The sequence below is a fragment of the Ambystoma mexicanum genome, chromosome 4q (genome assembly GCF_040938575.1).
Source record: "Ambystoma mexicanum isolate Mex_15411 chromosome 4q, UKY_AmexF1_1, whole genome shotgun sequence".
Lineage (NCBI taxonomy): Eukaryota > Metazoa > Chordata > Amphibia > Caudata > Ambystomatidae > Ambystoma > Ambystoma mexicanum.
Genome location: NC_090928.1, coordinates 1,106,848,560 through 1,106,860,850, shown reverse-complemented (window position 1 = coordinate 1,106,860,850; position 12,291 = coordinate 1,106,848,560). Strand labels below are relative to the sequence as shown.

Genomic DNA, 12,291 nt, shown 5'->3' with positions numbered 1-12,291 from the left:
GTACTGTTCATTTGCGAGATACAGCATCAGTGGCCCGGTGCTGCCATTATGCGCCAAGTGTATCCAATGATCATCAATGTATGCCAGGCAATGCCTCGTTTACCATGTATAGTCATCAATGCACATATGAATTGTACAGTCTCGGTTGCAACCCTTGTATTCCAAGTGAAATTGCAAATGCCCTTATACCCACCTGACTTCACAATAACCAGATGCCACTTGGAGCCACCATGTGTAAAATAATCCTCTACTCCACATGCCAGGTAGTGTCCCCACATGGGGAGCATTTCATAAATTGGCTTAGCAATGAGGCAGTAACACATATGAAGTGTTTAACATGTCACATGGGATGAACCCTCGCTATTATTGGAGGAGACTTGCTAGAATATTCAGTTTTGGAGGGTGTAGCCAAGAGCCCGTAAAATGGCCACCTAATCCAGGCAATTCTACAATTATTTTTTTATAGCTCAGCCTCATCAAATGTATCCTAGCATCTTAATGAATACCCGAGGACTCAATGATTGAATGAGAACTCCCTGCGCTCAAGACTACTGTAAAATGCCAAAGCGGAACTATCTACTTGTGGGTTGTCAGCATATTGGTGCATTGCTACTGTGTTTAATAGCAAGATCTCCTTGCATTACAATGTATAGATTAAACAAAGGGGCTAGAATAGACCCATGGGGACAACAAATGGAATACCAATATGATCAGAGCGATTATCTCCTATGAAAACCAGTTGTCTCACACAGAAAAGAGCAAAACCACTCCAGGACCTAGCCTCCAATCCCCATACATGCTCTTCGTGGTCGATATTAAAATCGAACACGGCCAAAAGGTCGAGTACGATCAACAGACCCGAACCGCCATCCAACGATTTTATAAATATCATCTAATATGAGAAGGGTGGCACTCAGGACCTAGACCCCGACCAAAACCCACAATGGAAAGGTGTGAAGAGTATTTGATCAGTAATCCAGGTGTGCAGCCAATCCAAAACTACTCTTAATAAACTTGCTGAGGAAAGGAAGCAAATGTACTGCTTTGCTGCTCTGTAATTAGCTTTCTCCGACAGACATGACCAACTTTCAAATAATCTAGAAAACAACCAAAGGCTAGTGACCCCAAATGTACGTTATGAGTTTTGCGCCCGCATAAATCACTTGGCGTGTGCTTTCACGCCTATCAGTAAGATACAGATTACACATGGTTGTGGTACGTGAGCCCATCCATGTAGCACAGAATTCAAGGTTTGATGTTGCAATGCTTTTTCCCCACACTCATTACTTTCTTTTGGCATCTAGAGAGTTTTGACTAATGTGATTTCAGGGCTCTCAGAGTCTTGGGTATGTGCAATTGCACCACATTTAGGTTAAAGCTTTGAGAGAGGACCGCTGCAAAAAAAGATTTCAGTGCTTTCTGTGCCTTCAATAATGTCATTATTCACTTGGGGCTGGGGTTCAATTGCTGTTTGAAATGTGTTCTTTCTGCCTTTTTATCAGCTCAAGCTCCACCAGGTAACCAATGTCTCAGGTACTGGGTCCAGGCATCCACATCTCCCCATCTGTTCCTGCATCCCAGGCTGCATGGCCCAGCAGGTCTCCCAGAGCTTAAGTCACAGTTCTCAGGTGAATGGGGGAAATCGGCAAAAGCCCCAGCATACAGGGTACAGCCAGGCAGTATCTCAGGCGGCAACAGAACCAAGAATGGTGTCAGGAGAGCTGAGGGACGTAATATATGCTGCTTAAGAGTCACGTGCCAAACACTGAAAACATACTGCAAAACTATATAAAGTAGTATGGCTATAAAGGAAACTAATGAAACGCCACAAGGGAAGGTGAACGATAATTAAAGAAATCGATAATTCAAAAATAAAAAGCAGGTAGACACCAGATTACAAATTGCCTCAGACGGAGCATACAAAAGGACATAGTGGAGTCAATGGCTGCACAGCACTAACAGACATTAAACTTGGACTCCGATTTGAAAGTAAATAATTTTGCTTCTCGGCTTCTGTGTTGCAAATTGGAAGTCTTCTACCACCCCTTCCCAGTGGTCATTGTGGAAATGCTACCTGCACTTTGTGCTGATCTGGCTAGCCCAACATCTACAAAAAGAAGAAACAAGCTGGACAAGTAGTCTCCTGGCACACTCACCTCGAACACACAGGTTTAGACCAGTGATACAATCTAGTACAAACAGCACCAGAAACGAATTCCGAGAGTCAAAAAGAGCCAAACTGAGATCAGTCCGGTGCCCACACACCCTCTTGTAGGCACCTAACTGATCTCCGTTGGGAACGGTGAGAGGGCGTGGCAGGTGCCAGCCTGAATGGAGAGCAGTAGGGGGCCTTGCAAATGCAGAATAGGTACACAGCAAGGTGACTGCTTTCCTCTGGAGTCTCCACATATGGAATTGGTTTTAGCAGTAATTACACCAGCAGCCCAGTGCAGAATTGCATCATCAATCAAGAACAGTGGGCTGGTGAGATAGCTCAGGGGGGGGGGGGGAATTGCTCAGGGGCAACATGCTCCCCTTGGAAGCAAGACGACAGAGCAACAGATTTGACCCCTGGATCCCCGCTTAGAAACCTATGGGCATTAAGCGCGTTATAAATAACTTATATCATTCAATAGGCGAGGCATACCAAGCCACACAGGTCCCCATTTCCCTCCCCATAAGAGCCACTGGAGCTCCTGCCACGTCCATCGTCTGGCTCAAGCACCTTCAGGGTGCAGTCAGGCTGCACCCACTTGCCATCTCTCCTCTTCAATGAGATTAGAATGATGGGACCACAAGCATTCAGCTACACTCTGAAACAGGGGGCGGGCACACATCCACATAACGCCCTTGGACCTCCCTCGACTCCACTCCAGACATGGGAATGGGCCCGGTTGAAAAGTTAAATCTTACAACTTTCAGATGCTACAAAGCTCTTTAGCAAAATGTACGTTAAACCGTAACAGAGTAAGAAGTGCATTGATGCCAAGATAAAGACCTGAAATGTGCTTTCATAGACCATTCAGTCCAGTACATATGTATTCCATGCAGTGAATGCAAGATCGACATGTCGATCTAAAAGGGTACTGGCCAAGCCTACTGTGAACCGAGGACAGATGCTCACGCCAAAGATGCACACATCTGCACGGATTTGAACTTATCTCAAGAAATACGAGAACATCAAGGGATTCCAGCTTAAAAACATTAAAGCAATCAAGTAGAGAAATAAACCAAGGTGCACAGTTACACAACCTGCAGTTTTGGAATGTGGTTAAGTGAAATCTTAGACCATCTTAGTTCTGAATTTATAAAAGCAAAACCTTGGCAGCAAAAGGCAAGGCTAAAAAAATTCATGTCCAAGCAAAGTAGTGGTGAGGTTCAGTAGCAGGGCACAAGGCTTTCTACGATTCCGACTCTGCATGGCACCCGATGCCTTTGGGGAAAAGCAGTTGTGGCAACAATACCTGCTTGTCAAGTAACAATTTATTGTCTCGGTTCCTTTGCATTATCCAATGCTTCGGTTAACGAGCGGGTTTTCCGCCAATGGAGACGAGAAAGCGACATTGTAGAAACCGGCTTCTTCGTTAACGTTGTATGTAAAAAGAAGTAGCAGTAGAATGGCCTCAGTGGACAGAAATAAAGGGGATAGTGCAGGATTATGAAGGGAACCCGACGGGGCGACGTGTGGTGATAAATAAGTGGGATGATGGGCCAGCATTTACGTTTTCATTTTGATCTTAGTTTTGGCAGAAGTGCAGTTTAAAACTGGAAATCCCACGGACAAACACTGTTCATGAGAGGACCACCCATCATATTGAGCCATCCGAGACCTTTAACCAAAGGTCATTGGTGCCTTACTGCATCACCACACCACCTCGTTTTAGATCAAGAGTGTCACTAGGGACCGTACTGACCGTATCATTTTTAACTCCTACACTCTGAATAGTAAAGAAAAGAACCATGGAACCATCTACTTTATTTCAGATAGCATTTTATTTACAACTTCAATTTGAACTTTTAGGACTTGTAAAGGAATATCACTTATGATAAAATAAAAATACACATTTTTAACTAAACAATGACAAGTGAGATGAGAGTTGAAAGATTTTTGTAAAACTGTGCTGCTTCCGATTGTGAAAACTCCAGTAGAGCCAGGCAATGGTTGTCTTCTTGTATTAAGGGAAACACTATTTAATATTAGTTTTGCTATTCTTGCTAATTCAATAACAAACTGAAAAACGTCGTTGGGCCTGTGTGCTGGCTTCAGAATTAGGACCGAGATGCCAAACATTGGTTCACAACTTCTAGCAAATGCGCATTCTCCAAGGCCGCTGCAACTCGCTCCTTGTCCGCAAGCTGTTTATTCACTGTAGGGTGGAAAAAAAAACACGAGACGTCATTGAAATTAAAAAAAACTCGTTCAAAACGGTAATCCTCAGTAGCGAGATATACTTTGCAGGTTTAAATTTCACTGTCCATGTCTGTAGAAAACGATACATCTCCAGCAAACTAGAAGTCACAACTAACAATGGTGCAATTAACAGAAATTGAACAGAAGAAAGGAATATCAATGCGAGAATATTTTCTTTTGATTTATTTTTCTTGCAGTAATTTTTATGTCCACGGATCATTTTACACACACACACAAAACACACACACACACACACACACACTTAGTAGTGCTGTTCCATTTGCAGCAAGTCTCACTGTGCACATGAAGCCTGACCCCAATCGCAGAACACTTCCATGCACGTTTTTCAGTCTTCGACTCCCAGTATATTTATTAGACGCGTGCTATGCTGGCTGCCATTTTCAAACATCAATCTTATTTTAATGTGTTTTTATTAAGAGTCTTGAAGTGCCAACTCTTCCTTCTTGCACAGAAGAACTATGTGCAACCTCCTGATCACAGACTCGGACTGCGCTTGGCCTCTTGTGCGGCAGAAGAATGAAATAGGCAATTGCACTTCTGTAACACCTTTTATAAGGCGCCTATACACGCTATTGTACACTGCAAAAAAGACACCCACTGCTAAGAAAATTATAGTCCCTACAGTGTTCCACCATCACAACATTCTCATGCCAGACACGGGCCAGGGTCCAAGTATCCACCATTTTTATTTTTTTATTTTAAGGTGACCAGGACACACCAGGTTTTAAGTCACCGACCTGAGGGCTCACTTTAAAAATAAAAATACACCGAGTTGTAGCCTTAACATGACTAATGTAAACCATGCCAATAACTTTTAAAAGGAAAGCCTGGAACAGGAATATGGTCCCAGCAGCAGTGTGAGTGTGTGTGTTCTAGACACCCACTCCTTCCTGATCTCTAGTAGTTCAACACAATCAACTGCTCCACGAACATAAATTCTGGTGAAAATCAAACTTCCACTGGAAACATTTTTAAAATCTCTAAAAGATTTTCTAATAGAAGGCATTTTTACAGTTTCACTGCAAATTGTAGTCTAGTTTTGTCAAAAGGTCCTATAGTTGCAGGACAATAAAATAGCTTATTCAATATAGGGCAAGTGACCCCCACAGTCATTTCGGGGTTCTTCGTCCTTGCTCTCCCTTCTTCATAACCGCTTGGTTGGGTCAGCCTGCACCACAAGTTAAATGGGAAAATGGCTTCTCAAAAGGGTGCGGCCACTAAGAAACGTATACTGGGTGTCTGAATGCACAAGCATCATCCACACGCCAAACACTGATCACACATTCATCACCAATCTTCAACCATCACCTTTTGTTTTTATTTTTGCTGTGGAGGGTTTTGCACAGTTGATGCTTTTAAGGGGGCTGGGAGGGCATTGTAAAGGTGGTTGGGGGAGTAAGTATTTCGAGTTTTTGGAATCACCATGAAGGCAGTTCTCTCTTACATCGGTGTACTGCTCTTCCTCCATCCCACTGGTTATGAATCTGAAAATAGAGATTCAAAGTGTTGGGCTGGAGAGAGAGCATATGAGCGGTCAGGGTTTAAGTACCTTCGAAATGAGAGAATCTCCAGACCATCTTCAGGGACCCAATTCTGATAAGTGAACAAACTATGGTAAAGCATAACAGAAGATGCGCAGGGGCAGACAAGGAGTCAAGTTATTTACAGGGAATTAGCCTTCAACAAGGAATTACCCTTATTGCAGACATTAAGAACACAACCCAGGTGGATATACTAAAGACAAAAAGAGATCAGGTAGGATTTTCTGTTTAAAAGGCAGAATTTATCCAACGGAAATACTGAACAAGTATTGTGTATAGTGTAACAGACAAACATTTCTAGGTTTACGATTTAATGCCCAAGTCTCACTAAGTAAGCAAGATGCTTACTACGACGATGAAAAAATGTTTCATTTACAAGACAGGTAAAAAATACAGGACTTAGCCTACAGAACTGGCTCTCCACTAGAGATAAATTCTCTTAAAAACGGCATCCCTCATCCATAAGTCTCTCAATGCTGCTTCCCCTACCCACCTGATTAACAGATTCCACAGAGAGTCCTCTTCAAGACCCGTTCGAAGCGCCTACAAACATTGCTCATCCATTCCTCAATACAAACGTGCCACCATTGGGGCAACAGCTTCCCGGTGAAAGCAGCCAAACTCTGGAACTCCCTACCACCCAATCTGAGCATTGGACCTGCCCTTTCAGAGCTTCCGTTCCAGGGTAGTCTCATGGCTGAAACTGGATACCAACCAACATTATTAAATGCCCAGCGCTACCTGCACACATTGTAACCACGCGTGCCCCTTTCCTCCATGTATATATCGTCCGGTTGGCCCTACTGCTGCTATGTAAATAACTGATGCATCTCATTTCTTATGTGTACTGTAACTAAGCTTCGAAATTCTTGTAAAGGCTGCGCCCTGATACCTCCGGGTACGCTTGCGCATTATAAATAATAAAAAACAAACAAAAAGACATGGAGTTTAGTTACAGAAACGGTTTGTTCGCTTTTTAGAATGGGGTCCCTGACGATGGTCTGAAGACCAAAATGCCTTGGACGACTGAACGGCTTGTGCCTTTGAAAATAAAACTTTCCTTTGAATTTTACTATTTATATCAAGAGAAATAAAAACAAGAAAAGACCATGCACTATTACAATGAACCTTTGCTTGATATTTGTGTCATAAGCAATTCACTGTGTTTATACACACAAGGTGGTCATTTCCACTTAGGCTTTCTCACCTAGGATCCATTATCTCACTAGTTTATCCATACTGCATAATTCAAGTGAGGTCTGTTAGTTACAGGAGCACATATTAAACAGAAGCTTACAAACAATTATATATTTTAATAAACAAACAATGCCAACTCGCCCACTGGATCATTTCTGTTCTGAACCACAGCAAGGTCTGAAGCAGAGAAAAAGGGGGAGCGACAATATAAGAATTTCTGCCACAAATCCAGACTGAAAGCCTCCAAGCGAACAAGCCGCATTCCATGGCTTGAGGCCATCCACCGTGTGGTCACTGTTGCAAGCAACTCTTTTGGTGGAAAACCCACTGTCACAAAACTGAAAAAAATCATCTTGCTCATTTGCCCTTTATGTGGGTCTGAATAAGGATCCACTTTCAAATCCTTCTCTCCCTAAATGGGATGCCATCGAAGAAATGTGGGGCAAAAGACACAAGTCAAAAGGGAGTGGATTTCATTACCCTCTCCTCGTTTTGATGAAACATGGTGGTCCTATTGTGGGTGTAAACCTCGGCCACGACCCATGAATAAGGGGGCAGGGGAATTGAAAGAATGTAGGCTTTGAAAAATTGCCATTAATTAGAAAAAGATTTATATAGATAAGTCTGTCCTGAGAATCCTAGAGGCTGTGTGCCAGATATTGGCAAGGGTTAGCACTATTCCCAGTCACAGGGACGCATTGGTGGTTACTGTGATTGGACAAGTAGGAGGGTGCATGGGTGAGCCATCGAGTAGAGAGTGCGCCAGATTTCACCAATTATAAGTAATTTAAGTATTTCCTTTCTGACTGCAATGTTTTTAAATTGGGGGTCCAACAACTGGTCAGAGTTGGAGAACATGATTTATCAGAATATAAGAGGAAGGAGACCACCAGGTAAAAGTCTGCTTAGGTGTATGTGACGAAGGATCTGATTCTAGGGTAGAATCCGGTATGTAGGAAAAACGACATTACCAGTCTCGTGTCAAAAACAGCTCCTATGAATTGAATCCTTTGGGAAGGAAGGAGGCCAGATGTCATCAGCTTCATGGTAAAGTCCAACAAGGCAAGGGTCTCAATAACAGAACAGACGAGATTACTACACTCTAAGAGGGCACTCAGATTATTCAGTCCAGAAAGGGCTAGTTGTGCATTTTCTGAAGGCAAGTTACAAGTAGTTTTGTGAATACGCTGCATGCTCGACAGTAATTCGAGTGGGTGGTACTTTAAAAAAGTTTAATTTTTTGTATACTTTTATTTGAAAAAGAAACCGTTCCAGAATGGTTTAGTTGTAAAATAAAAGTGTAGGAAGAAGTTGAAACTTGCACTTCAGTGTACTGCACTGAACATTCCCTTCAACAGCAGGTGTGTTTGGGGGGCTGCATTGCAAATGAGAGGGGCTGCGACAATGGTGTTGGTGGGGGAAGACGAGCAGGGAACATAGTTCCACTACTTTTTTGTACACTTCGACCAAAAATCTTAAGTAACTGATGTCTTAAAATGTGGATAAAGGAGTCCCACTTTAACCAGCCTCGTATATGAAGAGCCTCCCACATTTGGGCCAGAGTATTTTTGTAAGGGTCTCTGTAGTTTGAAATTAGCGGAGCAGGGGACAGATCCGAAATTGGTCCGATTCCTCATGTTTTCTTGAGGATGATACAACAAGTAACGAGAATAAAAGCGAAATAATTTCTCAACCCCTGGGACCAAGCCTATGTGACAGAGCACGAGGATGTTCTAAATCTCTTGCAATGATGCTGGAGGCTTCAGTTGGGACAGGTTCATAGGTGGAATATTTAGAGCAAGACATTCCCTGATCAGGGCCGAGATTTAAGGAGGATGGAGGATTACTTTTAGAAAGAAACTGCAAAGATGAAGATCATAGGGTTTGCTTTTGTAACCTGCTTTGCTTTAAAAGGTGCAAGAGAGAAAGTAACCAGACTCCATTAGAGTAGTGGCACTTCACGCTTTAGGTGCTATTACAACAATCTGGTTGGAAGGACCGCCTCACCAGTGGATGGAAAAAAGAGCAAATCAACCTTTTATATCACCATGCAGCGAGGACGTTTTGCAATAAGAATTTCCCCTCGCACACCCAGTGCCACATTCAAACTCTCGAAGTATGTGTTAAGTGTTTGTTCACGTAAACTGTCGGAAGACCGATTCTTTTCCTTCTGAAAGCCAGAAGTGGAATCCTTCCTGAGTTTCTAGAGGAAGCAAATGTACCCAACAAATCCCAACTTTGAATATTGTATGCTGCCAAAACAGAGGCAGAATAGATTGATCTCAGTGCCAACCAAGCTGGAATGCGGTCAAATTCTCATAGTTGTCCATGATTAGAACGAATGAGAAATATTAGCGGGAGAAAAAAAAACAAAAACAAGCTATTTAAACGAAAATGACTATTTAGTTCTCCCGCAGCCATTTCCGGTATCCCGCACCCCATGACCCCCCTTACTTAGCTTATGGCGGCACACTCGCTGTTTGCTGCTGACTCCATTCCTCTAGGACGGCACTTCACTTACGTGCATGGCAACCAGCGCTGCAGGGTCCTTTAGGTTGCGGGGTACACCCTTGCAACCCCCAATGCGATTATAGTGAAAAAGGCTGCAGGGAAAATCCTGTTCACCTTCACTGTAACAGCATCGAATGGAATATAAATTCGACATTTTCTGCTGTTCGTAGTTTTCATACAGCAGAAGTATCCCATTCGTTTTGTTTTTTTATTCAGTAATTTATACAGATTCCATTTTGTATGCCTTCGGATTCCTATGCCTTGGAGGGCTTGTCCAAAAGTGAAGCAGTGTTCTTATCCTTCCCCTTATTCAGAGCTGCTGACACACAAGAGATTGCTCTGGAAGATTTCTCATGACTTAAAGGACTCACTTAGGTTTATACATTGAATAAGGACTTGAAGATGGTATGGCTGGGCCAATTGTAGATGGATTCCTCGAGGATAGAGTTAACCTTCAAAAAAAGGTTAAGATTTTGGCTTTTCCAAAGGTAGCAAGTCTAAAACCTGTATGGCTTTTGAAAGAACACTCTGAAATCGCTTTGGAGGCTGACGAGGAGGAATCGCAGTGGTTAGTCAGGATTATCCTTAGGATTATCTTCCCCCCTCCCCTCGAAGATTCTGAGGGTGAAGGGGTAGAACTTTAGTATGATGCTCAGCAGAAGAAAATGTTACTTACCCCTGGTAACATTCTTTTGAATGGATATTCCTCCCACAGATTCCTCATCTTTGACACGTAATGTCCAGCTTCAGCTGCTTCGGAAAATATTTTCGGTAGAGGGCGCTGTGTCGAAGTCCCACAAAGGCCTCTGTCGGGGATGTCTTCATCGAAGGGTGTGTATATATAGCACGCGCAGCACCCGTTGGCCTCAGTTCCATTTTTCCTCCTCTTGCAGCAGAGATGCCCGTAAATAGGGGCATGCCGTACTCTGCCTTGGTGGAACCAAAGCTGTAATAGCACAGGAACATTCTACTGAGAGGTAGGTTGGGAGGCGATGAGGAATAAGTGGGAGGAACATCCAGTTGAAACATTAGCAGGGGTAACTTGTTCTTTGAATGGATCGTGTCCTCCCACGTATTCCTCATTTCTGACAGACTCCCAAAGCAGTATTATGTTTGGAGGAGGGTGTAGAATTACAATTCATACATTTTCAAGGGCAGAGCAAAGTACTGCTTTGCCAAGCGTACCATCCTAACCATGGAAGAAACCAGAAAGTAATGTTTAGTAAACGTGTGGATGGAAGATCACGTTGAGCTTCACAGATATTTCTAATTGAACACCCCTATGAAGCGCTGTAGATGTAGCCATGCCCCTGGTGGAATGAGCTCTCAAGCCTTCAGGAGGGTCTTCACCTGCCAGCCTGTAGCATTTTGATATTGTGAGAATTAACCATCTAGACAAGGTCTGTTTGGAAACAGCCTGACCTATCTTGCGTCCTGTGTATCCAATAACGAGTTGGTCATCAACTCGCAACTTGGACATTCTGGAAATGTAAAAGCTGAACACTCTCCTAGGGTCCAACCTATGGAGTCTTTCCACTTCCTTACCAGGATGAGCTGGAGGATAGAAGGAAGGCACAACAATTTTTGGACTCAAATGAAAGTCCAAAATGATTTTTGGCAATGAACGGTTTGGCCCTTATAACAACCCTGTCCTTGCGTAAGATGGTAAAGGGTGGCTTGGATGAAAGTGCATGCAACTCACTCACTCTACGGGCTGATGTCAGAGCTACCAATAGGATTGTCTTGAAGGTTAACCTTAACGGACATGTGTGCAGAGGTTGAAATGGAGGACACATCAGGAATTTTAAAAGTAGATTGAGGTCCCAAACCGGAACCTGGAAAGGAGATTGAGGGAACGCATTAGAGAGCCTTTGGAGGAATTGAGTCAGCGCCAACAAGTAGCCTTTAATGGTACCAATATGAAGGCCCTTATTAGCCAAGGATAGGAAAAAGGATAAAAACAGCCGACACAGAAGGATCAACATTTTCTTTGCACCAGTTGCAAAACTTATTCCAACGGCACTGAGACTTTGTTGCTGGTCTTCTGGCCGAAAGCAACACCTCCATTACGTCATCCGGGAGGTCCCACTCCTTGCATCTCAGCCTTTCAGAAACCAAGCGTGAAGGTTGAGAGTCTTGACCTCTGGATAGAGAACCCAACCCTCCTCTCGCGAGAGAAGGTCCTCCCTTTGTGGAAGACGCATCGGAGGACAGATGGAAATGTCCAGAAGGACCTGGTACCACATCCCCCTGGCCCAATCCAGGGCAATTAGATAATGTATTTCCTGATTCTTCTCAACCTCCTGATTACATGCGGAATGATGGGACCGGAGGGAACACCTATAGGAGTGGAAACTCCCAGTCCACTACGAACATGTCTCCTAGAGCCCCTCTTGGGGGAAATTCCCTAGAGCAATATCTTTCGCACTTCAGATTGATCTTGGTCACAAACAGATCTACCAGAGTGGTTCCCCAAAGGGTGAGCTCTGCCTGCTCAGAGCTTCCGCTGCCGTGTTTTCGTCTCTGGCTAGGTGAACAGCCGATGGGGAGATTCCTTCTTGAATTGCCCACTACCAGAGTTGCATTGTGTAACAAAGTGGTATGGTTCAC

The 12,291-nt window shown here is 43.6% G+C and overlaps 1 protein-coding gene across 1 annotated transcript in view; it reads right to left on the bottom strand.

The window, feature by feature from the left end:
* Positions 1–3,974: 3,974 nt before the first annotated feature.
* CIAO2B (cytosolic iron-sulfur assembly component 2B) overlaps positions 3,975–12,291 on the bottom strand; it is a 99,357-nt gene continuing 91,040 nt past the window's right edge. Inside the window, exon 5 of the mRNA XM_069608676.1 lies at positions 3,975–4,367. Coding sequence (XP_069464777.1) covers positions 4,270–4,367 — 98 coding nt within the window. The 3' untranslated portion in view covers positions 3,975–4,269. The remainder of the gene's footprint in view (positions 4,368–12,291) is intronic.